Below are 27,236 nucleotides of genomic sequence, written 5' to 3' on the forward strand. Positions count from 1 at the left end.
TTGAATTTGCTTCCACTAATCTTTCAGGCAGCACATTCCAGATCACAAACAACAAATATAGTCACTTTTAAAAAAGTTACAAAGCATATTCAGTAAAGGAGTCTTCAGGTTTTGCATGGCCACTTGCAGGTGACTGAAGATTAATGAAATGCTCGGAGCAAAATTATGTTCCTTATATGTGTCAGACCATCACCATCCTTTATTACGTGCTGGTTGTTGTCAAGGTTCCTTCTAGGTTTATACAGATTGTGCTCTGCCTATGCATCGTCTCTCACCTGCTCCAAGGCAGTGCAGGATCTTTGGAATTGCTTCTGCTTTACAGTTTGTCTCCAGCAGCTCAGAGTTTTCAGCTTACACACCAACCTCTGCAGTTCACTGTTTTCTTCCCGTAAAGACTGCAGCTGATCTTGCTGGGAAAGCAAAAGGAAAGGATTGGTCTTACACTGTAGAAGAATTGTTCCATTTTTCACTCTGTTCTCCAAAGAGGTCTCCAGCCCCTTTTTGCTGTTCCCCAAACAGGTTCCATTTCAGCAACATCACAGAGATAAGATTTTACTCTCACCCCACCACAGCGCCCATTCTCCTCTCATTTTAAGGCAGGACTCATAACTGTCATCTGCAACTTCAGTGTCCCCGTGATATTAGAATGGAACCACCCAGGCTATCCTCTGTCCATTCACTTCTCTAGTGAAAGGACCAAACTGGCAGCCTATAAAATGAAAACACTCCAGGTGGCAAAATGTAAATCGTGCACATATATAACAAACAGCATGGATATTTTCGTGTAAGCATACTCTTTCTTCCCCACCCACAGTTCCACCCATTCCACCCCATCATTTTAAGTCTGGAAAAGCGACAACAATTCCATCTCACTCACCAAAGTGCCGAAAAATCTCCCAATTGTGTGACTGTAAAATTCGATTGATCTGTAAAGGACATTGACTGTAACAAAGTTAAAAATGAAGTACTCCCCCATAAACTCTCTGGAACATTTGCTTGGAACTTCTTTTAATTGATACAGAATGGAAAAGTGCAACGCCAGACAATGGGCAAATCTTTCCACTAAGTGCAGTGGCAGGCAAAAAAATTGGCCTGATTCCCGCTGAATGGCCGGGCGGATTTTCACTCCCAATTTTCCGCTTTCCAGCTCATTAATTATGCATCAGAGAGGAGCTTGTCGAATCTTGTGGCAGGGCAAGCGGCGATTAATCGGCCCCACCCTTACCTCGTGAGGTCTTAGGTCCTAGCGCCATGTTTAAATGGAACCTGTGTACAAATTCCCTCACCTCAGGCCAGGTGTATGCTGAAGGTATACACTGCAATGCCGACCTAATGAATGAAACCCTCTGCCCCACGGCTCAGCGAGGCCTCCCTGGGGATTTTCCCCCGGGCTGTTCAGGAAAGGTGGGAGGTCCTCCTTCCGAGGGATGGGGTGCAGGAGGCCCGCCCACCTGATCATGCCGGCCTGCGAGGAGGTCACGAGGGAGGCTAGTGCCTGTGGGAAAGATAAAAGGACCGCTCTGCAGGAAGCAAAGGGATGATCTGATGCGCCTCGCCAGGGTAAGTGAAACTTCTACTCACTCCAAACTCACACTCTCATAAGGGCATTAGGCAGTCTAAGGGTTAGAGTCCACAGGGATGTCACACACTACTAGTAGATGGGATATCAGCACTATATGTCTGCCAGCCACTTTAAGCTTACCAACTCAAGCTAGATTTTGTACAAACGGCATCTTAATCCCTTACTGGGGGCTCCGCACGCACACAACAGGCATTCATTCTTCTAAAATGCTCTTCCTTCCATACTGGTCAATGTCAATCCATCTGTCTTTATGCAGGACAAGATCACCCATAATCTGTGGGAGAGTCAAGACCGGAAGGGGTGTCCCAGAGCTGAAGGCACTCTCGTCCCATGAAGAGCGGGCTGTAGAGCTGGCTGGTGTGGACAGAGATTGTTCCTGTGTGGAAGGCGAGGTCGGCATCTCCAACAAGCTTGCGAGGTTTCGTTCAGTATATGTTGACAACATGCAGACAATGACTGTCAGTAACCTATAGTGTAGGTGTTTGCCTAGTCAATCACTAATTATCTCCTCTCTATTCCAGCCACCAGCAAGAAAAGATGGAGGAGGAGCTAGTGCCTCAGCCCCAGCCCCCAGAACACCTCAAATGATGAGGGTGAGGAAGCATCTGATGAAGTCCCGTCACTGCATCACCTGCACCCTCCACCAGCGCAGATACATGTATCTTGGTGGGACCTGGTTCTAGAGTAGGACTGGGTTCACAATCTGGTGATCACCTCACCAGATGTCCACAACAGGCAGAAGCAGTGACAGCCGAGATCTCTGACAGTCGGTGTACTGCTGGAGACCAGGTTCCTGCTGAGTCCAAGTCTGATGACGAGCCTCTGGAATCGGCCCTGAGAGAAATGCTGGAGATGCAAAGGCCAGCAGGTGAACATCAGGCAGAGTTGTCAGAGGCCGTCACCAGACTGGAATGAAGGATGGAGGAGTCCATCATGTTCTGTCTGAAGCTGTGGCTCCAGCATGTGAGCATGAGTCACCATGGGAAGAGTGGTGGCTGGAGACCTTGGAGACCCTTGTCCAGCAGTTTCTGTTGGATTTGCACTTGGACCTGCACACCATCGTTCCAGCCATGGATGTGTTCCAGCAGTGGAACTCCTCAAGGAGCAGGGCACCCAAAAGGAGGAGGAGCACCTGCCACCTGCCAGACACCCCAGGAGCATCCACCCAGGACACTCCAAGGGTGTCCGACCACTCCAACCCTCTCTGCCATTGAGTGTCTGACCACTCCAAGTCCTCTCTGCCTGTGAGTCCATCAACTCCAGCAGGTCAGGCTGAGGAGGGTGCACCTGCCCTGGAGCAGGAGACCCTTAGCAAGCAGGGGCCATCCAGGTCTCGGGCCTCCAGAGGATGTCTGCCAAAATCACCTCAGACAACAGGACATTGCAGTAAGGAGGCTGCCTCCACCTCTGCAGTGGATGTGGGTGCTGCATCTAGGCGTAGTGGGAGAGTTAGGAAAATTAAGAAGCTTTGAATACACAATAGTGGCAGAGGTGTTCGTTCACTGCACATAATCTGCGCTATTGTAAATGTATATCATTTTTAACCCTCTCCAGGTCTCAGGTACTGAATGGCTAATTGATGTGATGCAAGGCCCCGCAAATTCATTCGTATACAAAATGAAGCCTCCCACACCCCAATTTTCTCCCATCTTATTCCTTCATTTTATTTAGTCTCACTCAATCTCATCACATTTGCCTTTAGTTCCACATCAGCGACATGAACAAAGGAACTTTCTGTATCAAAAGGAAGCATGGAAAATACACGTGTAATCCTTGCATTTTAGGTAGACATTATGTGGCCTCCTGAGAATTGTTTATCAAGGTTAGTGATTATTCTGATGCTATCGCACTGAAATCTCTAGTATGTGGATATAATAAGTTTTTGTTGCAACCAACATTGGAGCCTTTTCACCCAAGCACATTTTGCAATGGCCTTTATTTTATTATTGTGAGGTTTTGGTTAAAGTAGCATTCATTTGGAGGAGATGGTGGTGTAGTGGTAATGATATTGGACTAGTAATCCACAGGCCCAGGCTAATTTTTAAAAATTCATTTACAGGATGTGGGATCGCTGACCAGGCCAGCATTCATTGTCCATCCCTAATTGCCCCTGAGAAGGTGATGGTGAGCTGCCTCCTTGAACCGCTGCAGTCCCTGGTCCGTAGGTACACCCACAGTGCTGTTAAGGAGGGAGTTCCAGGATTTTGACCCAGTGACAGTGAAGGAACGGCGATATATTTCCAAGTCAGGATGGTGAGTGGCTTGGAGGGGAACTTCCAGGTGGTGGTGCTCCCATGTGTCTGCTGTCCTTGTCCCTCTAGATGGTAGCGGTCATGGATTTGGAAGGTGCTGCCAAAGGAGGTTTGGTGAGTTCCTGCAGAACATCTTGTAGATGGTTCACACTGTTGCCACTGTTCATCAGTGCTGGAGGGAGTGAATGTTTGTGGAAGGGGTGCCAAATAAGCGTGCTGCTTTGTGCTGCTTAATACTCTGGGTCACAGGTTCAAATCCCACCAGGGCAGCTGGTGGAAATTAAATTCAATTAATAAATCTGGTATATAAAGCTAATCTCAGTAATAGTGGCCATGAGAACAACCATCGATTGTTGTAAAAACCCATCTGGTTCACTAATGCCCTTTAGGGAAGGAAATCTGCCACCATTACCTGATCTGGCCTACATGTGACTCCAGACCATGGCAAAATGGCTGACTCTTAATTGTTCTCCGAAATGTTCAGTCCAAGGCCAATTAGGGATAGACAACAAATGCTGGCATTGCCATCGACACCAACATCCCACGGAAGAATGAAGAAAAAAATCATTGAGCACCACTGCCTTTCATGCCTTCATGCAGCGTAATTCCTTTGCTGCTTTTAAGGCTGAACATTATTCCTTTAATGCCAATATTCCCCACTCTCCCCATGTATGATGCTGAGCAATGGAAGTTGAAACATCTGCGAGAGGGGAATGAGTGTGTGATGTCAAAGGTGTGTGATGTCAGAGGTGTGTGATTAGGGGTGTGTGATGTCAGAGGTGTGTGCTCATCCTGATGAACTCTGATGATCATAATTTGCTCCTGAATGGTTGCCTAGCGATGCTTCAAGGAATCCCATGGTGGTCACGGAATGTAAATTGATATGTAAATCATAGCATCACTGTGCGCTCATTGACTTCGGGCTCTTACAAATGATTGGCCTTTGTGAGATGCACAATGTCTAGGACTGTCATGGAGTGAAGGCATTGTTCCAGCACATCTCCTGATGAAAGGATTAAGTTATCACTGACAGCTGTATTAAAACTGTCTGGGCCACATACCTCCCGAATGCCAAAACAATGCAGGACGTAAGCTTGGCATGTTTCTGATGAATTTAGGGTTATGAGTGCTTGTCAATGATGTCCTGCTGAACTACTCTCTGTGAGGACAATCCTAACTGAACTTCTAGCTTTTGGTGCATGCTGTTGTGTTACTGATCACTGCATCCTGATGTCCGATGGCATCTTGGGGCTCAGTATCGAGATGTGGCCGCTGCATTAATCATGTTGCAGAGCCGGTGTTTGGAGAGATGGTGGAGAGATGGTGCAGTCCAGATGTAGCTCCTTCTTGAGATGGTCCAGTTCTAATTATTGACATAAAAACAGAAAATGCTGGAAAACACAGCAGGTCTGACTGCATCTGTGGAGAGAGAAACAGGGTTAACATTTTGAGTCCGCATGACTCTTCTTCAGATCTGACAAATCATTAACAAATGCTTTTCCTCTTAGAGTTGCCTTGCTAAGCTGCTGCCTGAATGCATCTGTATGTCCAATAGCATTTCAACCTCTTGAAGGATGCCATGGCACCATGGTTGAAAGGACTGCATTGTGTGCAGTGGCTTGAGGATGTATGCTTGTGTAGTGCAAAGCACATTCCACAGTGGCCACTGCACCTTCCAAGGATGACCCCATCGTTAGGGTTGAAAGTGACTTATGCTTCCTCAGTGATCATTGTGAGATTGTTGACTTTTCGTGACATGTTGAAGATGGCAATGAAGGTGTAGTGTACCCTGCATCAGAGTATGAAGAGAACTGCACTTGTAACAACTTGTCTTCACCTTATTCCTCCTGGAATCTTGTAGCTATGAGGTTGTCATGGGCATGTCTTCTGTGCCGTGCCCATACAATGGCATTCTCATGTGGCTCATCAGAATCCTTGCCCTCTCCAAATTCATCTACTTTAACATCCTTCTCATCCAAGGAGATGTCTAACTCCTCCATGTCTCTCTATGGCCAAAAAAAACCACTTTGCAGCACATGGTTGTGCAGGGCGCAGCAAACAACAATGCTGCAGGACATCCTCTTTGGCAAATATTGGGGAGCCCCATCTGATCAGTCCAAACATCTTTAAAAGGCCAATAGTCTGCTCTATTAAGGACCTTGAGTCTGAATGTGCAGCATAGTATCTCTCCTCAGATGCACTCTGTGGACAATGAACAAGTATCATTAGCCAGGTTTTCTTGGGATACCCGTATTACCAAGGAGCCAACCCTCTAAGCACTGGCAGTTAAATATTAAATATTTCTGGCAGTTGGGAGTGACTCAAAATGTCCATGTCATGTAAGCTCCCTGGATGTCTAACACAAACATGCTGGATCTATTTTCTGTGATCACAAATTAGCTCGACATTCAGAGAGTGAAATTTTTTTTATTATTGAATCTCACAGGCTGCTGCCAGGGAGCTGTCAAGGCTACTTGTGTGCAGTTGACAGTGTCCTGAACTTATGGATAGCCTGAGATAAGAGCAAAGCCCACAGCTCTGGCAGCCTGGTTTGCTTCATCCATGCGAAACTGCACCTAATGGTGAGCTTTTTTTAAAAAGGGCATTGGTCATGCTCTTATGCATTTGTACTTCACTGATTGTGAGATTCCACAAAGGTCCCTAGTGGAACCCTGGAAGGATCTGCAGGCAAAAAAATTCAGTGCAGCGATAACCTTCAATCAGACCGGCATTGGATGCCCTCCAAGTCCATGCGGTGTACGTCCCTCATGGAGAATGTGGTAAATATGAGCCACCTCATCCTAGACAAGTAAAGGTGTTTGTGGTACTGTCTTTCGCTCATCTCCAGGTATGAGCTGCATCTTCTGTAGACCCTTGGTCATGCCAAATGTCTTTGTGGATTTGGCCCCTCCTGGTTGGCATCTGGGTCTTCATGGGGCCTTGCTGGCTCTTATTCCTCAGGGTGATGGTCTTCCTTGAGCTGTGCCAATTGGCAAAGGGCCCGTCTCCTCATCGTAATCAAAGCTATCAAGAAGACAGCATTGCCTGCAGCCTGCGTTCTCCACTCCTTCTTGCATCTGTGAACAGGTACAATTGAGCAATCAATGGTCGTTCCCATGGAACGGTCTCGCTCTATATACAAGACAGGGATGCAATCTTCAGCTCTTGGCTTTCCCTTAGTCTGCATATCGCATACCGAGTTCACCCCTTGCATCATCCTGGAGAACGACAGGTGGCTGAGCTTTTTGTTCAGACGTGACTGTCCATTCACAATGAGGGTCTTCAATAGGGTCAAAATACCCAAGTCCTAAGATCCACAATCAGCCTTGTGTTGGTTGTCCTCCAGTGGCCTTGACAATAACTATTGATACTCAATCCTTGCGTTTATGTCCTGACTGCAAACATGGTGCCTTGATTGTCATGGCCAGTGCAATTGGAACATGGAGGCTTGTAGGGTCCATGTTGCCTCTGTACAGCAGATGTGGCCATCGATTGTTGGCCCTGCATCCATTCTGACATGTCTCTGTAAGTTTCAGATGTCAATTAAGATCATATGCACGGCAACACCTAAACTTAATGGATTGTCACCTGAATGCGCACCATTAGTAAAGCAGCCAAGCTCATTCATTGTGCATTGTACTCCAAGCCCAGCACTCAGTTGAGCCAGGCTGTCCATGGCTGGAGCAGGACAGTTATAGGGTACCCCTTCAATCGGCAAACATTTGCTGTGCTGAACTTCTCCCACATGCCCTGAGACCCCTCCCTGGTGGATTTTCTTCTAGCTTGACTTTCAATCTGCCTCATTGTCAGGTGAGATCAAAAATGGTGCTACTGACCTTCGTCTGGGAGACCAGCTTCCAACCTCCCCTATTACCCATCGAGCTGGTCTCATCCTTCTCCATTCTCAATGCCTCCTAATCCCCATTTCTTCTGTCACTGTCCAGCCTCCCCATTACCCTTGACCCCATCATTATCCTTTTTGATATTCCTGTCCTTCCCCCCGAACCCTTTAATGTTGATGTCTCCAAGTCCTTTGTCGACCTGACCCCTCCCCTTCCCGAGACCACATGAACAATGACTTTCCAGGACCCCCACATTAGACCATCCATACACCCCCATGACTTTTCAGCTACTGACTTAGTTATGAAGCAGTTGCCCTGACCATGGCTGTGCCATCTGCCTCACAGTACTGTGGCTCTAACCCCCAGGACTAAATCCCTTAGGTGATTGACCTTCGTACCATACTGTGCATGACTGTCACTGCCCAGAGAGGTCTTCCCCAACCCAAGACTGGGACCAAGCAGACCATGTGTGCCATGCAGAGCTCTCTAACATGGCCCACACAGCCCCAAGACAGTTTCTTCAATATGCCCCCGAAAGCATGGCCTCCACCCCAGGACAATCTCTGACTTCTTGGAAATTCTAATAACTCTTTCAGTATTTCACTACTCCAATCTGTTCCTTAACCGTACCCTAGCCCTGCCTCTATCTTCCTCCTTCCCTCCCATGTTCCACCAAGCAACCCACCCCCCCCCCGCCCCGTCCTTAGTCCTGCCTCTGTCTTCCCTCCTGTGTTCCACCTCCCACTTTGTCCTGCCTCTATTTTCCCCCTCCCCCTCGTATTCCATCACAGCAACCCCCCTTATCCTACTTCCGTCTTTCCCCTTTCCTCCCGTGTTCCACCAACAACCCCCCTTCACCCCCCAAGTCCTGCCACCATCTCCCACTTCCCCGCTGGCATTGCCTCCCGTGCCCAGCCATGGCGCTGCTTGAGATGCAGGCACCCGAAATCTTGCAGCAATGATTTTAAAGGTTGGTGAAAACAATGTCTACGTACCTCGAAGTTGTTGATGAAGTGAAGCTCACCAGATGCACACCCCTTAAAAACAGTCATGAAACGGACCATTTTAATTATCCTCTAGCGGGGCACTTAATTTGGAGGGGGCATCTAATTCTGATGAGTTGGCCATTTAATGAGCATTCATGAGATACAAATGAATGCAAAGGTGGTTCCTGACCGTTCAGCGGGAAACTCGAGCCACCTTTGACCTGCCATCAAAATCGGGAGAACAAAATTCCAAACTAATATTCTGAAGGCGGGAAACTGACTTTTTCCAGCATGCCAAATTTAGTGCCCCGCCCACCACGATTCCAGCTGCTGGCGGGAGCGGAAAATTCCACCCTTTTAATTATAGATTGCTTTTGGGATCGTAGGGGAAAGAAGGATTTGTGACTTAATCATAAGAGAATGAAATGGACCCCTGAATATCTCCCTCAATTGGGAGTTTGCTCTTACAAGGCTCAGCAATTGTGAGGTTTATATTAATTTTCTCCCTCAATAGGAAAATAGAAAATAAAATAAACTAAACAATCAGACTGATGAAGCGTCCACCTCCCATGGGTACTATTTTCCTTTATTAACTTTACAAATGCACAGGAATGCAATGGGAAGCATAATTTAACTTTCTTGGATTAAGAGCAACCTTCATTGCTGCAGAGATGATCCAATTAAGTTTTTGCTGTTGGCAATCTAAGTGTAGTTTAGCTAATATGGCATAACATCTACAAAACTAAAGTATGCATTTAAAAATAACACTGCCAAGTAGCAGAATGTGAGATCAAAGACCTGCGCTGGAAATGTAGATTGCAGAAAGGTTAAGGTTCATGCACAAAAAAGCTCCAAAGGAAATGTGTGCAATTGTTAAAAATGCCAATCCCTAAGACGTCTTGTCAAATTTTCAAGTTTTTGTCAACTGCTCTGATTTTGTTGTAATTTGTTGGCTGAAACACAAAATGTCAAAAGTTCATAAATCTTAATCTTTAAATTATTAATTTATTAACTCCTTAATGGACTTGGAGTTCTGTCTATTATAATCATTGACCACAAAGTTATTATGTAAAAGCAATCAATCAGATTAGTAAAAATGGCAATTCTATAAATCAAGTGATTTTTCAAAACCTGGAGGATCTCTTTAGAAGTTTTTTTTGAAAAACATTAAAATTGGTAAATTATTTACATACTTTGGAAACAGTTATTCACTAATTTAACAAAAGGATATTCTGGCCCCTGGAATCAAAATCTACAAGCGAGGACTATGTGATTACTTAGGCAATAATGAAGTTACGGCTGTTCAGTTACTGTGGGTTTTAGTGCATTGGTACAAGGCTAGTTCATAGCTAAAGATACTTACATGTGTACACAACTTTGGAACTCTTTACTGCATGAACATTTCCTTGGTTTGAGTATTTTTGCATTTATTTCTATCTGTTCTCTTAGATTCTCATAACCTTATGACAGGAGCTCAGATTCAAAACAACAGAGATGGAATGAAACCAGTCGGTAGTTTTACAAGTTTTCAACCAATTGAAGCTGACCCAAGATCAAGAGTTGGAGTAACCTCTGGACTGAGAAACACTTCAAAGAGCTTTTCCTCTGATAAAAGTAGAGAGTTAAAAGGCTTGCTTACCCGTGCCAGGTTCTCTTTTAAAGTGTCATCGTTCTTTGTGGAGCCGATCTTCCTCTTGAGGATAATCATGTTTTCCACACCTTTTCTTCTCACTTCACTGATCAGTTCACTGACTGTTTTGTTCATGTTGATGTGGTATTCATCCAGCTTTCCCTGTTGTTATGAATGCACCGAGAGTAGCAATTACAGCTACAGTGAAAACATTTAGCCATGTAATATCACACTAGTCGCTGTAGATGGACTATCCCATTGGTATTAACAGACAATTGATTAACTGGCAACAAATACATCATCTTTTCAAAATAAGCGGATTTGCACCACTTCATTTAGCAATTCATGTAGCATTTGTTACTAATATGACACTGCAGGATTTGTGATATCCAACAGATATTATATTAAACAGCTTAAAAACTGAGCTGGTTAAAATATGGTTCAGGATCCAAAATATAAAATCTAATATGCATTCCCGCTCCATATCCCATCCCCCAGAGCTGTGAAGAGGAAATTTCAAACTACCTTTTCAAGTGGGTTCAAAATGGTGATGTATCCAGGAGTTCCCCTCTCAGCTGGGTAAGCAGGAATCAGCATCTATTTTGCTCTTGTTCTGACTAATAGAAACATAGGGCTTGGAAGCAGGTGTAGGGCTTTTATAACTGCTCCGCCATTCAATAGGATCATTGCTGATCTGGTTGAGGTATCAACCTCACCTTCCTGTCTGCCACCCCCCACAAAACCCTTGACTCCCTTGTCTATCAAAAACCTATCTAAATTCAATGATACAGCCTCCACTGGTTTCTGGGGAAGAGAATTCCACATAACGACCCTCTGAGAGAAAAAAAAATCCCCTCTTTTCGTCTAAAAAAGGAGACATCTTATTCTTCAACTGTGTCCCCTAGTTCTAATCTCCCACACAAGAGGAAATATCCTCTCAGCATCCACAGGATCTTATATGTTTCAAAAAGATCACCTCTTATTCTTCTAAACTCCAACGGGTATAGGCCAACACTGCTCAACCTTTCTTCATAAGTTAAGCCCCTCATCCCAGGAATGAGTTGAGTGAACCTTCTCCGAATTGATCCTAACACAATTCTATCTTTTTCAAATAAGGAGACCAAAACTGTACACAGTACTCCAGGTATGGTCTCACCAAGGCCCTGAACAGCACAGTAAAACTTATTTACTTTTATATTCCACTCCTCATGCAATAAATGCCAACATTCCATTTGGCTTCCTAATCACCTGCTGTACCTGCATATTAACTTTTTGTGATTTATGTCCCAGGTCATCCAGATCCCTCCGTCCCACAGAGTTCTGCAATCTCCCCCCATTGAAATAGTATACTGTTTTTCTACTGTTCCTGCAAAAGTGGACAAGTTTACATTTTCCCACGTTATACTCCATCTGCCAGACTTTTGCCGACTCCTTTAATCTACGTATATTTTGTAGACTCTTATCTCCTCTTGTCAACTTACTTTCCTATCTATCTTGGTGTCATCAGCAAATTTAGCTACCACTCATACAGTCTCATCATCCAAGTCATTGATATATATTGTAAATAGTTGAGACCCTAGCACTGATATCTGTGGCTCTCCTCTAATTACAGCTTGCCAACCTGAAAATGACCCATTTATCCCTAACGTCTGCTTCCTGTTTACTAACCAATCCTCTGTCTGCGCTATTATATTACCCCCTACACCATGAGCTCTTATTTTGTGCAGCAACCTTTGACGTGGCACTTTATTAAATGCCTTTTGGAAATCCATTTACACCATATCTACAGGTTCCTCTTTATCCTCATTTGCTATTTTCCAATCCGCTGGGACCCTATCAGAATCTAAGGAATTTTGGAAGATTATAACCAATGCATCTACTATCTCTGCTGCCACTTCTTTTAAGACCCTAGGATGCAGGCCATCATGCCCTGGGAACTTGTCAGCCTTTAGGTCTAATAGTTTTTCCAGTACCTGTTCTCTGATGATGGTGATTGTTTTAAGTTCCTCCCTCTCTTTCACCTCTTGATTTTCAAGTATCTTTGGGAAGTTTTCTAAATCTTCTACAGTGACAAAATATCTATTCAATGCTTCTGCCATTTCCTTGTTTTCCATTATTAATTCTCCTCCAGACCCACTCTCTAAAGGTCCAACACTAGCTTTAGTTACTCTTTCCTTTTTTAAATACTCTTAATATAGAAACTCTTACTATCTGTTTTTATATTTTTAGCTAGTTTTCTCTCATACTCTAATTTCTTCCTTTTTTTTTCAGTCTTTCTTTGCTGGTTCTTATATTCAGTCCAATCTTCTGATTTACCACTATCCTTCACAGCTTGTTCAGTGTTTCTTTCAATTTGATACTATCTTTAACTTCCTTATTTAGCCACAGATGATGCATCCTTCTCAAAGAGCCTTTCTTTCTCACTAGGATAAATCGCTCAAGGTTATTAAATATCTTCTTGAAAGTCTGGCACTGAATCTCTACTGTCCTACCCTTTAATCTAGTTTCCTAGTTCACTTTAGTCAACTCTCCCTTCATATCCTTTATTTAGGTTTAAAACAGTAGTCTTTGACCCACACTTCACCTCTTCAAACTGAGCATGAAATTCTATCATATTATGATTGCTGTCGCCTAGAGGCTCCTTTACTAAGTGGTTATTGATTAAACCCACCTCATTGCACTTTACCAAGCCTAGAATAGCCTGTCCCCTGGTTGGCTCTAGAACATACTGCTCTAAGAAATTACGTATATACGAACATATGAAATAGGGGCAGAGGTAGGCCATTGGACCCATTGAGCCTGCTCCGCCATTCAATAAGATCATGGCTGATCTGTTTGTATTATTAATTCCACATTCCCATCTATCCCTGATAACCTTTGATTTCCTTGCCCATTGTCCCGAAAACACTCTATGAACTCATTCACTCAGCTACCTTTGCTAATCTGATTCATCTAATCTACATGAAGATTAAAGTCATCCATGATTACTGCAGTACCTTTCTTACAAGCCCCATTTATTTCTTCCTGTATACTCTGTCCTATAGTGTAACACTGTTATGGGGCCTATAAACTACTCCCACAAATGACCTCTTATCTTTTCTATTTCTTATCTCTACCCAAACTGATTCTATATCTTGCTCTTTCAAGCTATGGTCATCTCTCACTACCGTCATCCTTAATTAACAGAGCTACTCCACCACCTTTTCCAAGCTTCCCATCATTCCGAATTGTCATCAATATTCAGGTCCCAGCTTTGGTCACCCTGCAACCATGTCTCTGTAATGGCTATCAGGTCATACATATTTTTTGCATCTGTGCTAACAATTCATCCATATTGTTACGAATGCTGTGTGCATTCAGATACAAAATCATTAACACTGTTCTTTTTACCATTTTTGCACTCTCTGGCCTTGATCTGTTGGTGCACCTTAAGTTTGCATGCTCTGTCCCTCCCTGCTACACCCTGGTTATCTTTACCTAAAATGCTAGCCTGCTCTATTACCTTCTCATTCCCCTTTAATTTACTATATCTCCTGTTATGGCACAGTGGATGGTAAATGCTGAGCTGCTCAAATCCCAGAAGGAAACTTGAAACTGCCACAAATGTTTTGCAATTTGTATTTTATTTCAAGATGCGTGCCTTGAATTTGGTAGTAATAAGTCTAGTGAGTCTTAGAGGGTTTTTAACAAAACAAAATAAAACATTTATTAATAGAAGAAAAGATTTTAAGCACATACACAGGTCTACAAATTACTGCTATGATAACTCCTAGCTCCCCTAATTAATCTGACTCCCAGTTACAGCTCTATGAAGGTAACAGTAAAACAGAATAGATTTAGCAGATTCAGGCAAAGCACACAATACCCTGGACAGTGATATTCACAGTGAGTTTTTTTTAGTTCAGTTCCTGGTGACAGCAACTTGATACCTAGAGGCTGGAGACTTTTCACACTTGTTAGATCTTAGGATGCCTTCCCCCTTACACATAACCTCATCTCCTTTACACATGTTTCTCCCTTTTTAATGTAAATTCCATTGTTCCAAGATGTCTTTGCAACTTTACTTTTCTCATAATATAAATTATCTCTTTGAAATTCAAATGACTGGTTTGTTTAAAAATGCAAACATTCCTCACACCTCATATTCTAAAACTTCAATCATGTTTACGTATTTAATATTTCAAACCTAGCTTCTCTTTTGCTAACTCAAAAGCTCCAGACTAGCTGTCTTCAATTCAATTAAATCCCACACACACACACACAACATACAGAGAAACTAATTCAAACCCCACTATTAAGTCACTTTTACAAGAAATCATAATATTATGAAAATTGTTGTATTTTCATGACACTCCTCCCACATGATTCTTCACCCCTATTATTTAATGCCCTCGCTCCCATCCTAGTTATATGGCTTACCAGAACATTGGTTCCAGCATGGCTCAGGTGAAGCCCATCCTAATGATACAGGCTCCCACTTTCCCCAGTACTGGTGCCAGTGCCCAAAGAATAGAAACCCATTTCTCCCACAGCAGTAACATAAAAGCAAAATACTGCGGATGCTGGAAATCTGAAATAAAAACAGAAAAATGCTGGAAAAACTCAGCAGGTCTGGCAGCATCTGGGAAGAGTGAAACAAAGTTAACATTTCAGGTCCGTATGACTCTTCTTCAGAGCTAAAGGGAAGTAGAAATGTGATCGATTTTATACTGTTTAAGAGGGGGTGGAGCAGATGGAATGAGATAGAAGGTCAGGGATAGGTGACAACTAAGAATAGATTTACAAAGATGTCATGGAAACAAGACAAAGGGAGTGTTAATGGTAATGGTGAAGAGTAAAGAAGGTACTGAGCGTGGCATAAAGGTAAGATAGCAGAAGGTGTTAAAAGCGGAACAAGGGTCAGCAGTTGTGAAAGCAAAACATGAAAACAAGTGACAGTTGGCCCTGTGGGGGGAGAGGGGAATAGGGGAAAAGGATAAAAAAACCAAATCATTAATTATAAAAAACAAATACATAAATAAATAAATAAAATTTGGGTTAATAATGGAGTCAAGAGGGTGGAGAGAGTTCATGATCTGAAGTTGTTGAACTCAATGTTAAGTCTCGAAGGCTGTAAAGTGCCTAATCGGAATATGAGGTGCTGTTCCTCCAGTTTGTGTTGGGCTTCACAAACATTCCAGCAGGCCAAAGACAGATAGGTGGATGTGGGAGCACGATGGGGTGTTGAAATGGCAAGCGACAGGAAGGTCTGGGTCATGCTTGCAGACCGAAGGAAGGTGTTCTGCAAAGCGATTACCCCGTCTGTGTTTAGTCTCCCCAATGTAGAGGAGACCACATTGGGAGCAACGAATGCAGTAGACTAAATTGAAGGAGATGCAAGTGAAGCGCTGCTTCAACTGAAAAGAGTGTTTGGGGCTTTGGACAGTGAGAAAGCAGGAGGTAAAGGGGCAGGTGTTGCAGCTTCTGCGATTGCATAGGAAGATTCCATGGGAAGGGGAGGAGTGGACCAGGGTGTCCTGGAGGGAATGCTGATGGGGTGGGGGTGAGGGGAAGATGTGTTTGATAGAGGTATCAAGCTGGAGTTGGCGGAAATGGCGGAGGATGATCCTTTGAATGCGAGACTGGTGGGGTGAAAAGTGAGGACAAGGGGTACCCTATCATGGTTCTGGGAGGGAGAGGAAGGTGTGAGGGCAAAGGTGCAGGAGATAGGTTGGACACGGCTGAGGGCCCTGTCAACCACTGTGGGGAGGCGGGGGGAAACATTGATTAAGGAAAAAGGAAGACATGTCAGAAGTGCCGTTTTGGAAAGTGGCATCATTGGAACAGAAGCGACGGAGGTGAAGGAACTGAGAGAATGGGATGGAGCCCTTACATGTAGCAGGTTGTGAAGAGCTGTAGCTGAGGTAGCTGTGGGAGTTGGTGGGCTTGTAATGAGTATTGGTGGACAGTCTATCAGCAGAAATGGAGACAGAGAGCTCAAGGAATGGAAGGGAAGTGTCAGAGATGAACCATGTGAAGGTGAGAGAGGGGTGGAAATTGGTAGCAAAATGGATACATTTTTCCAGGTCCAGACAAGAGCATGAAGCGGCATCATCTAACCGAAACAGTCATCGATGTACTGAAAGAAGAGCTGTGGGGGCGGGGGGGGGGGGGGGTGGGGGCCTGAGTAGAAAGCCTCAGTGCTGCCGATGGGGTCGGGAAGCGGGCAGGCACCAACAAAAGTAAGGGTACAGACGGGCTTCTGGTGAGCTCCCTGAAGGCAGAGAGCTGCTGCAGAGTTGCCTCAGAGGGTACAGATTAAATGACATGGAAAAAATACACCCAACTGTGTCTATGCAACATATTCAAGCACCTGACAGAAGAACTCCAAAAACATCAGCCCCCAGATATCTTTTTTTATTATAAATCACCCTGGGCATTTCATCCCGCCCTTGGATGAGGTTTTGTTAACAACGGCTGCCCGCCTGTCCTTGTGACGAATGCAAAATCGCTCGGGCAACGTAAAATCATGGACAATAGGGTTTTTAATGGCCTTAATTGGCCCTTTAATTGTCGGCGAGCGCATGTCGGAGTTGGAGCCACGCCTGCCAACTTCAATATCGTTTTGCGCAATTTCACGTGTGTTCGGGTTGGGTGTGCGCCTGACCGATCAGTGTAAAATTCTGGCCAATATATTTTTGGATGTCTTATCTTTTGAGATAAGAAGATGCAGATAGATGAATATTTTAATACTGCCGCATATCTACATACACACCTTGAATGCAAAACAGGATGCAAACAAATGTCTGACCAAAGCATCATATTCCTGTCTCACTTCTTTCCTGATCTCTTCTTTCAGCCTCAAATTCTCTTCTTCCACGTTGGTCAGCTTTGCTCGGAGAGCTGTGATTTCTATAATTATCTCATGACTGAGGTCAGCTAACTGAGAGAAAAGAAACAGACATTTGGTAACGTTATACATTCTGCATATTTACATCCATCAAGGACAAAAGTATCAGGGATGAAAAAAGATCATTCAACTCATTAAAGTTCTTCCCTCTCCCAACTCTCCCATCATGACATCTGGATGTATTTTGTACAAGGGCAGTTCTTGTAGCTCTATGCCTTGTTGGGAAGATATTCCTCACTCCAATGACTAGTGAGTAAACCATGTGTCACCTTGGCTCAGTGGCAGTAATTTTGTCTGAGTGAGAAGATTGGATTCAAGCCCCACTGCAAAACCTAGGGGCCATCATTCAATTAGATCATGGATGATCTGTACTCCATTGACCTGCATTGAGTCTGTGACAATTAACAGCCTTGTCTAACAAAACAGGAAGCGACATGACCCCTGATTGGCCCAGCTCGAATTTAAGGTTATATTTCCCTATTTAGACTCTCCAGCTAGAGAAAATAGTTTCTTTCCACCTACCCTATCAAATCCTATAATCATCCCAGACACTTCAGTAAGATCAACCCTTAATTTTCTATACACGGGGAATACAAGGCTCCTGCGTGCAACCTGCCCTCATAATTACACACTTATAGCCCTGACATTATTCGGAACTTCAGCAGACAATTTAAGCTGAGGTTACAGCCCAGACTGAGGGCCTGAAGTGCCTTTCAGATGAGGCCCATTCAAGTGGACTAAAAGCCACACTAATTATAGAATAGCAGAGGTGTTATCCAGGCCAACATTTTTCTCTCAACCGACTGCACCAAAACAGATTATCTGGTGAGTTAAGACACTGCAGCCTGTTGGTCCTTGCTGTGTGCAAATTCGCTTCTGCTTTTGCTTCCAATAATTTGAGTGACCACACTTCAAAAGTAATTAATTGGCCATGAAGTCCTTTGAGAATTCCTGGGAAAATAAAAAGGCACCAAATGAAGTCTGTCTTAAAGGCACTTATTTCACTAATGTCCTCACGTCTTCCTTTCCTGGCCCATCCCACGTTACAACAGTGTCCACACTTTAATGGTACTTCATTAGCTGAAAAGTCCTGAAGTCATGAAAGGTGCTATTTAATACAAATATTTCTTTGCTTTCTTTTATCATGAAGTAATACTCTGGGTTTATGATCATGACAACTACTTCCTTTTGAATTAGTCACACAGAAAGATGTTCCAGAGGGTACTACAGAGAGGAACCAAATGGACATTGAAAAGGAGTGGGTAGAATGGAGTGAATGGGCAGGGAGAAATGAATAATGGTAAATAAATTCTTTAGTAGATTGCTGAAATTATGATGTAGAAGTATGATTCTAGGAGGACATTTTAAATAGCAAGAGTACAATGGATGAATGAACCACCACTGAAGTCAATGAAGAGTAAACATGATTGGCATTCTATATAATCTCTAACATCTGAATAATTAATGAACTAACCAATTATGGCATACATAACAGTACAGGTTTTGGTTCATAGGTACTTTACCATGTTTTTTCCGTAAGCATAAAACAAATGTGCTGGAAGAAAGTAAGAGAGTGAGCTCAATCTTTCCAATAATGGATAGATAGATTTTCATGGGATTTCCCCTCCCCCCAAATTGCCTTTTATAAATTTATTAAATTCGCTGGCTGGGCCAGCATTTATTACCCATCCCTAGTTGCCCTTGAGAAGCTGGTGGTGAACTGCCTTCTTGAACCACTGCAGTCCATGTGGTGTAGGTACACCCGCAGTGGTGTTAGGAAGGGAGTGCCAGGATTTTGACCCAGTGACAGTGAAGGAACAGTGATATATTTCCAAGTCAGGATTGTGAGTGACTTGGAGGGGAACTTCCAGGTGGTGATGTTCCCATCTATCTGCTGCCCTTGTCCTGCTAGCTGGTAGCGGTCATGGGTTTGGAAGGTGCTGATGAAGGAGCCTTGGTGAATGCCTGCTGTGCATCTTATAGATGGTAAACACTGCTGCTACTGTGCTTCGGTGGTGGGGGAAGTGAATGTTTGTGGAAGGGATGCCAGTCAAGCCAGCTGCTTTGTCCTGGATGGTGTCAAGCTTCTTGAGTGTTGTGGGAGCTGCACTCATCCAGGCAAGTGGGGAGTATTCCATCACACTCCTGACTTGTGCCTTGTCAATGGTGGACAGGCTTTGGGGAGTCAGGAGGTGAGTTACTCGTCACACAATTCCTAGCCTCTGACCTGCTTTTGTAGCCACAGTATTTATATGGCTAGTCCAGTTCAGTTTCTGGCCAATAGTAACTCCCAGGATGTTGATAGTGAGGGATTCAATGATGGTAATGCCATTGAACATCAAGGGTGATGATTGGATTTTCTCTTGTTGGTGGTGGCCATTGCCTGACACTTGTTTGGCATGTATGTTACTTGCCATTAGTCAGCCCAAGCCTGGGTATTGTCCAGGTCTTGCTGCATTTGGACAATTTTTTTAATATTCATTCTTCGGATGTAGACATCACTGGCTAGGCCAGCATTTATTGCCCATCCCTAATTGCCCTTGTTTAGAGGGCATTTAAAAGCCAACCACATTGCTGTGGTTCTGCAGTCACATGTAGGCTAGACCAGGGAAGGACAGCAGATTTCTTCCCTAAAGGACATTAGCGAACCAGATAGATTTTTACAACAATCGACAATGGTTTCGTGGGCATCTTTAGACTTTTAACTCCAGATTTTTATTAAATTCAAATTCCACTATCTGCTATGGCAGGATTCGAACACAGGTCCCCAGAGCATTATCCTGGGTAACTGGATTATTACCACTACAACATTGCCTCCCCTTGGACTGCTTCAGTATCTGAGGAATTGCGAATGGTACTGAACATTGTGCAATCAACAGCGAACATCCCCACGTCTGACCTTATGATGAAGGAAGGTCATTGATGAAGCAGCTGAAGATGGTTGGGCTGAGGACACTACCCTGAGGAACTTCTGCAGTGATGCTCTGGAGCTGAGATGACTGACCTCCAACAACCACAAACATCTTCCTTTGTGCTAGGTATGACTCCAACCAGCGAAGAGTTTTTCCCCGATTCCCATTGACTCCAGTTTTGCTAGATGCCACACTCAGTCAAATGCTGCCTTGATGTCAAGGGCAGTCACTCTCACCTCACCTCGGGAGTTCAGCTCTTTTGTCCATGTTTGAACCAAGGCTGTAATGAGGTCAGGAGTTGAGAGGCCCTGGCGGAACCCAAACTGGGCTTCAGTGAGCAGGTTATTGTTAAGCAAGGGCCACTTGATAGCACTGTTGATGACCCCTTCCACTACTTTACTGATGATCAGGAGTAGACTGATAGGGCAGTAATGGGGCGGTAATTGGCCGGGTTGAATTTATTTTGCTTTTTGTATATGGGACATACCTTGGCAATTTTCTACATAGCCGGGTAAATGCCAGTGTTGTAACTATACTGGAACAGCTTGGCTAAGGGTGCAGCAAGTTCTGGTGCACAAATCTTCAGTGCTATTGTTGGAATATTGTCAGGGCCCATAGCCTTTGCAGTATCCAGTGTCTTCAGCCGTTTCTTGATATCACATGGAATGAATCGTGCAACCCAACATCAATGGCACAATACTCTAGTTGAGGCTGACCCAGTGTTTTATACAGGATTGGCATAACTTCTTTGCTTTTGTACTCTGTGCCATCAAAATTGTCCTCGGGATCCTACAAGTGGCATGGAACTCTGTTTCTCATAGTTATACAATCTCCCACCTGATTTGGTTCAAGAGATTGAATCATGACCAAACAGTTGTCTAAGGTCTCCACAGATTTTTCTCTGTTGATATCCTGTTCTTCAAGTGAGAACTGAATGACTGACTGTTTAAGAATTTCACATGCGAATATCTCACCCCCAGCCCACCCACCAGCCAGATTTAATGCCCTCCCCGAGGCACACTTGCTGGTCTGGCCGATTGCGGGCTTCCAGGGAGTGCGGGGATGTGGGGGGGGGAGGGTGGAATTCCTCATTGTCAGGCACTCAGTGCCTAACTGAGGGACCTGGCAGAAAAGGGGGTCTGTTCAGAGCCAACCCCCTGCCCTTGCTGCCAATTCTGCTCCCACCACTCATCGCATCATCCCCACCCCGTGACCCCCCTCCTACCATCGCTGACCAGTGGCCTGGGGCCCTCGGCAATCCTGGGTGCCCGGCTGTGTGCATTACCAGAAGCAGCCATTTTCTCCCCGGTGGCGGGGGCGCTACTGAGAAATGCACAGCCACTGGCCTCTGACTGGATGACAGCTCTCAGGCCGTGACATTTCCACCCACAGCGTCTTGGATCCTGGGGAAGGCCCATTACTACCCAGTTAAGAGCCTGACTGGCAGTTAATGTGGCAGGCTTTTTCAAAAGTAGGCAACACGGGGCTCTTGTTGGCTCTCTAGCCCGCAGGCCATTACATTGCTGGCATCGCTTACATTAAATTCCACCCATCGTGTGTGTTTAAACGAACAATGCAGAAACCCAGTTATTTTATTTACATTAGACCATGATGATCCCATTATTAAATAGAATTCATCTGCTTTATGCCAATATAAAGACCAAGTAAAGTGGTCTGCTTGCTGGAAAACAGTACTGAACTCTTAACAAATTGCTCAGCTGTTTCAAAGTTTTCCTAGCAGCTATTCTGCGGCTTTCTCCAAATAACTTATGCTGACTTCCACAATTCACCCATCTTGTATTTTATTTAATTCCTCTGGTTTGACATCCGTTTTAATGCCTAGTGCAGAAACCAGCTGAACTACAACGTACTGGAGATCTCAGTGCTGCACAGCCCACTTCATTTTTATTGCAGAACATACTTCATGTGTGTACTTTTGTTCCTGTTTGCAGATTTGCCTCAAAGCCACAGGTGGGATTTTCCATTCCTGCAAAATTCCCGACTGAAGTCAACGGACCTTTTGCTGGTCCGTCAAAATTTCAGTCCTGCCAGCGCCTATTCCCACAGTGGGGGGGACCAGAAATATTTAGGCCCGCATTACAGGCCTAAGTTTAATCTGCCTGTGGCTAGAAAAAAGTAGTGGCAGCAACAACTCCTGCAATTTCTTATCACCTCTGGAAATAGGTGTGTTACCTCCTCTGTAATACAGTAACACTGTTGGTGAGTAGTATAAAGGGTTAATGCTAAATATGTAAATATATAGTTTATCATGTGATGTAAGATCACATGATAACAGAACATGGAGAAAGTTTCATGTCGAGCATCGTGTAGCATCTACCTTGTAAATAGTTAGCATAATGTTCAATAAAAGATAGAGTTTGCCAACAGTATTGCCTCCAGCCTTATCTGTAAGTACATGACCACAACTACCACCTACCAGACCAAAGGTAACAATAACAGATGGCGGCAATGGTTAAACACAATGAAAGGAGCAACAAGTGAAGAGCCCAGCAAGCGGAAGGAGCAGTGAGGGAAACCACAGCAGGACAGGGACATTGCGTGAAAATTTTTGATTGTCTTCCAGAAGAAGCAGCAGTAAAAAGAAGGGATGGAAAAGGTCCTACCCTTACCAGAGTGCATCGACCACATGGAAGGCCTGGATTAAGCTGAGAGTAGCAGAACTGGTGTCGCAGGTTCACCAGGTACAGAACAGCACTGGGACTAGCAGAAAAGACTAGCAAGGAGCAGGTCAGTACCTTAGTATATGTCATTGGCAATAGTACAGATGATGTTGGGGTCAGACAGGCCATTAACAAGGGCATGGCACCACATAAAGAAGTTATCAAAGCCTTCAATATTTTTTCTTATCTTTGGAAAAACACCATTATAGAGTGAGCAAAATTTAATAGGTTCACCCAAAGTCTGGAAGAGAGCATGGATTCCCTTATTAGTGAGCCAAACCAATTAGCAGAAAATTGTGAATACAGATCACTAAAGGACGAAATAATTAGAGATTGCATTGTCATGGGAGTATTAGAAGAGACACTCTCCGATTTTTTTTTGCAGTCATGGGAAGACTTTACCCTGTTGAATATGGTACAGATAGCAAGGCAGGCAGAAGAGAGCAGGCAAAACAGAAGGTTTATTCGAGGCGAGAAAGAAATCTCGTGGACGAAACAGGCTGAAACAGTTCAGTTTATAGAATGAAAAAATTGCAGCGCACCTAATCCCAAACAGAGAAAAAGACAAGAGGGCATGGTAGCCACCATTGTCCAGTGTTCTTGCTGTGTTGGGAAAAGGCTGCCTCCATGTGAAAATTGCCCTGCCAAAAATGTGGAGCCATTCCTGCAAGAAGAGAGGCCATTTTAAATCAATTTGCCACAGCAAACAGCTTTTAACCAAACAATTAAAGGAGAGACACCCAAGATCATGTACTCTTCAAGAAATTGAAGAAGAAGTACACTAGAAGTACCATCCCTGGGAGAAGTAACAGGAGAAAATGGAAATTATTGGAGTGTGGATATTATGGTCAACAGACATAAAACAAACTTCAAGTTAGCTTAACCGAGCAAGAGTTTCAATTCTGTCAAATACAGAAAAGTGATTAAAACCAGAGGTACTTCAGCCATCGATCATGAGGCTCCATGGCCCAGGAGGAATTCAGTTGGAGGTCAAGGAGACAGTTGATTGCAAAACTCCAACATAAACAAAGAAAAGTCACAGAAACCTTGCGTGTGATTCATAATCACTAATGCCCAATGTTGAGCCAGAAAGTTTGCACAGATTTACAACTTCTCTTTGAAGGGGATGAATTGGAAAACCTAGAGGAAATGTAAGAAATTGGGGTCTTGAATGAACAGGTATAATCTGCATAACATAGGACCTTTGAATGGTTTTCTAAACAGCATTGATTCTCTCTCTGGAAAAAGGGTTTCTAAAGACTTTGACTTCTAAACAGTCTCAGTTCAGGCTGCCATGTTGACATTCGTAAGCTCTTAGGATGGCGTCCTGTGTGCCTCCTTGTCTATGCAAGTGTTAGAAAGGACCAGAATAGGACCCTCAACATGACGTAAACTAAAAAGATGACCTCAAGCAGGGTGACGCACAAGGGTGGGGCGGGGGGGGGGGGGAGCGGGAGGGTGGTAACCACCTTGACGTTTTGAGTACCTGTCCTGTGTCCATTGGTCAGGATAGTTTAAATAGATGATTGACACTGGGTAAGCTACCAACCCCCAGAAAAAGGGTGTATTACACCAAGTACAGAAAACAGATGAAGAATGTGCCAAAATCAGAGAATACTGCGAAAATGGATGAAAATGGATGTGTGCCTAACAATAGCACCCTAAAACAGTCCCTTCAGGAATGCAGACATCTCAGTAATTTGGATGACTTATTAATCGATGATGAGAGCTTAGTCATACCAAGAGTCCTCAGATTCTAAATCCTTCAAAGAATACATCAGCGCTACCTACTCATTACCAAGTGTTGTGCCAGGGCATGAAAATCGGTTTGATGGCCAGGAATTTCAAAGTCTCTGGACGACATGATTTTGAGCTACATCACCTGTGCAATCCATTGCCAAGCGCAGGATGAACGTTTGATGGTATCATTTCCATTTAGACCCTGCGAACATCTTGGAATGGACCTATTCGAGCTCAAGAGGAAGACATTCCTTATAGTTATTGACTATTACTCCAGGTGGATTGAGGTTAAATGTCTTCATGGAACAACCTCAGAAGCAGTCATAATTTACTAAAATAAATTTTTGCCACACAAGGTATTCCAGTTCTTGTCATTTCAGACAATGGTCCACAATTTGTGAGTGAAGGGTGCAAGAAATTTGCAGAAGACTATGGATTTGTCCATACAACTAGTTCACCCAAGCAAAGGGTGAGGCCGAGAGAGGAGTGAGAATGGTCAAAGTTTTGTTGAAAAAGCATGACAATCTCAACTTAGCACTGTTGCGTTACCATTCTATACCTCTACAGAATGGGTTGGCTCCTTCAGAACTATTGAAAGGAAGAGGATTACACACTCAACTTTCTGTTCTTCCACGTATGTTTATACCAGCTTTAAAATCCTCTGACATCAAGAGAGTAATGGAAAAGATGGATGAGCATTGTGGAAATCAGACCAAGGAATTACTATCCCACCACAGAGTGCATGAGTTCCCAGAACTCCAACCAGCTGAGCCAGCCTGGATTAGAGACCAGAATAGAGAAGGCCAAGTACTGGAAAAGACACAATGTCTGAGATCTTATCTGGTTGAAACAGAGAATGGGATAGCAAGAAAGAATAGAAGTGTGCTCATATCAACTAGAAGACCATCAACTGAATGGACTAACTATCCATGTGATCAGGAAGACAACCTGAACAGAGGATCATTAGTCTCTGAAGGTTCATGAGTTACTCAACAGAGTTCAAGAGAGAACAGGGAGAACCGGAATCCTGTGAGACCACCACAACACTAATCGCTGTGAACCTGAGATGAAGGAAGAGACTTTGGGGTGAGATGTAGGATAATGTAAATTGTATTTATTGAGTCAGAAACTTGATGGGAGATGTAGCATAAAGGGTTAATGTTGAATGTGTAAATATATAGTCTGCATCATCAGTGACATAAAATCACACATTAGCAGAGCATAGAGAGAGATAGTTCCAAGTAGAGCATCGTGTAGAGACTGCCTTGTAAATAGTTAGCATAATGTTCAATAAAAGATGAGTTTGATAACAGTATTGTCTCCAGCCTTAATTGAAAGTCCAGGACCACGACTACCATATACCAGACTAAAGACATTAATAACAGAATGACAGCATTGTAACATGGGGTGGAAAGAGTTTTGGCAATCAGTTTAAACTGAACAATTAGTTTCCCCCATCCCAGCTCCCCACTCCTGCTGGACCAATGGCAATGTGCAATTCCCTCCCCCTCACCACTCTCCCAGCTCCCCAGCCCCCTAGGATGATGGGAGGATGCCAAGGGGGAGCTGCAATTAAGTGCACATCAAATAAAAAACTGAAAACCATTAAAATCATTACCTACTTACCTGTCATTGAGCTGAAGACAGACCTCAAGGGTTGTGTTTTCAGCTTATGATGTCAAAGAGGGTATGGCCTCACCAGCAACGCGCCTCGCTGTTAGGTCTCCCCAGTTACTTCGTTGATGGGCCCACGCTGCAGCTGGGAGAGCTAGTTCCTGATGTTATAGAAAATGAACGCGTCCGCTTTGCCTCTGGCTGCAAGATCCGGGCTGTCTCAACTCATTTTACAAATATATGACCCAGTCAACCTGATAAAATGGGTGCAATTCTGATCTGTGCTGTATTAATCTATTCTATGATTTGATTCCAAAAATCAAGGGCATGGAGCAGCTCAACTTGACTAAGGACGGAAGGGTACTCTGCAGTAGTGGGATTCTCCAGTAGTGGGATTCTCTAGTAGTCGTATTCTCTAGTGGAGGGACTCTCCAATATTGGGACTCCCCAGTAGTGGGACTCCCCAGTAGTGGGACTCACCAGTCCATACCAGTGGTGGATTAATAATCCCAGTGTCACAGTCTACAATTGATATTCATACACCATGCTGAATGAACAATTGTAAAGACCATCTTGGCCTGAAATATTAACTCTGTTTCTCTCCACAGAGGCTGCCTGACTTGTTGAGTACTTCCAGCACTTTCTGTTTTATTTCAGATTCCCAGCATCCGCAGTATTTTACTTTTGTACAGTTGTAAAAAGAGGTTTGTTCACCTGGCAGTCAGGTGTTGTAGATGGCGTTCGGAATCTCTGCATTCCCTTCATTTCCTGAAAAAGGTCATAACAAAATAATGCTCAGAATATTAATTTCCTGGGCACTATATTATGAATTCTATGCAATTCTATGTAATAAACTTTTTTTTAAACCAGAAATTCTTCCTCCGTTTTGTAAAAAAAACCCTTTCTCCCCCATATTCATGTGGTAATATATTTAACTAAGGACTGAAGATTAGTTTGCAGAATGTGTGTGAACTGCCACTCTCCAGGACGATTTTCTATGCCCTGGATCTGTGTTCAATAGATTCTGCAAAGTCCATAAACACGCCACAACTCTAAAGTCCTTCAACCTGCTTGTTCTTCACAGCAAGGGACTAAAGACAAACATGGT

General features: G+C 43.9%; 1 protein-coding gene across 1 annotated transcript in view; it reads right to left on the reverse strand.

Annotated features, from left to right (window-relative positions):
- LOC121277706 (coiled-coil domain-containing protein 162-like) overlaps positions 1-27,236 on the reverse strand; it is a 111,274-nt gene that overhangs the window by 39,492 nt on the left and 44,546 nt on the right. The window contains exons 12-15 of the mRNA XM_041187342.1: positions 26,843-26,896; positions 17,083-17,214; positions 10,302-10,454; positions 276-410 (exon numbers count right to left, since the gene is read on the reverse strand). Of these exons, the coding sequence (XP_041043276.1) occupies positions 276-410; positions 10,302-10,454; positions 17,083-17,214; positions 26,843-26,896 (474 nt within the window). The remainder of the gene's footprint in view (positions 1-275; positions 411-10,301; positions 10,455-17,082; positions 17,215-26,842; positions 26,897-27,236) is intronic.

The sequence above is a fragment of the Carcharodon carcharias genome, chromosome 5 (assembly GCF_017639515.1).
Source record: "Carcharodon carcharias isolate sCarCar2 chromosome 5, sCarCar2.pri, whole genome shotgun sequence".
NCBI classification, from domain to species: Eukaryota; Metazoa; Chordata; class Chondrichthyes; order Lamniformes; family Lamnidae; genus Carcharodon; species Carcharodon carcharias.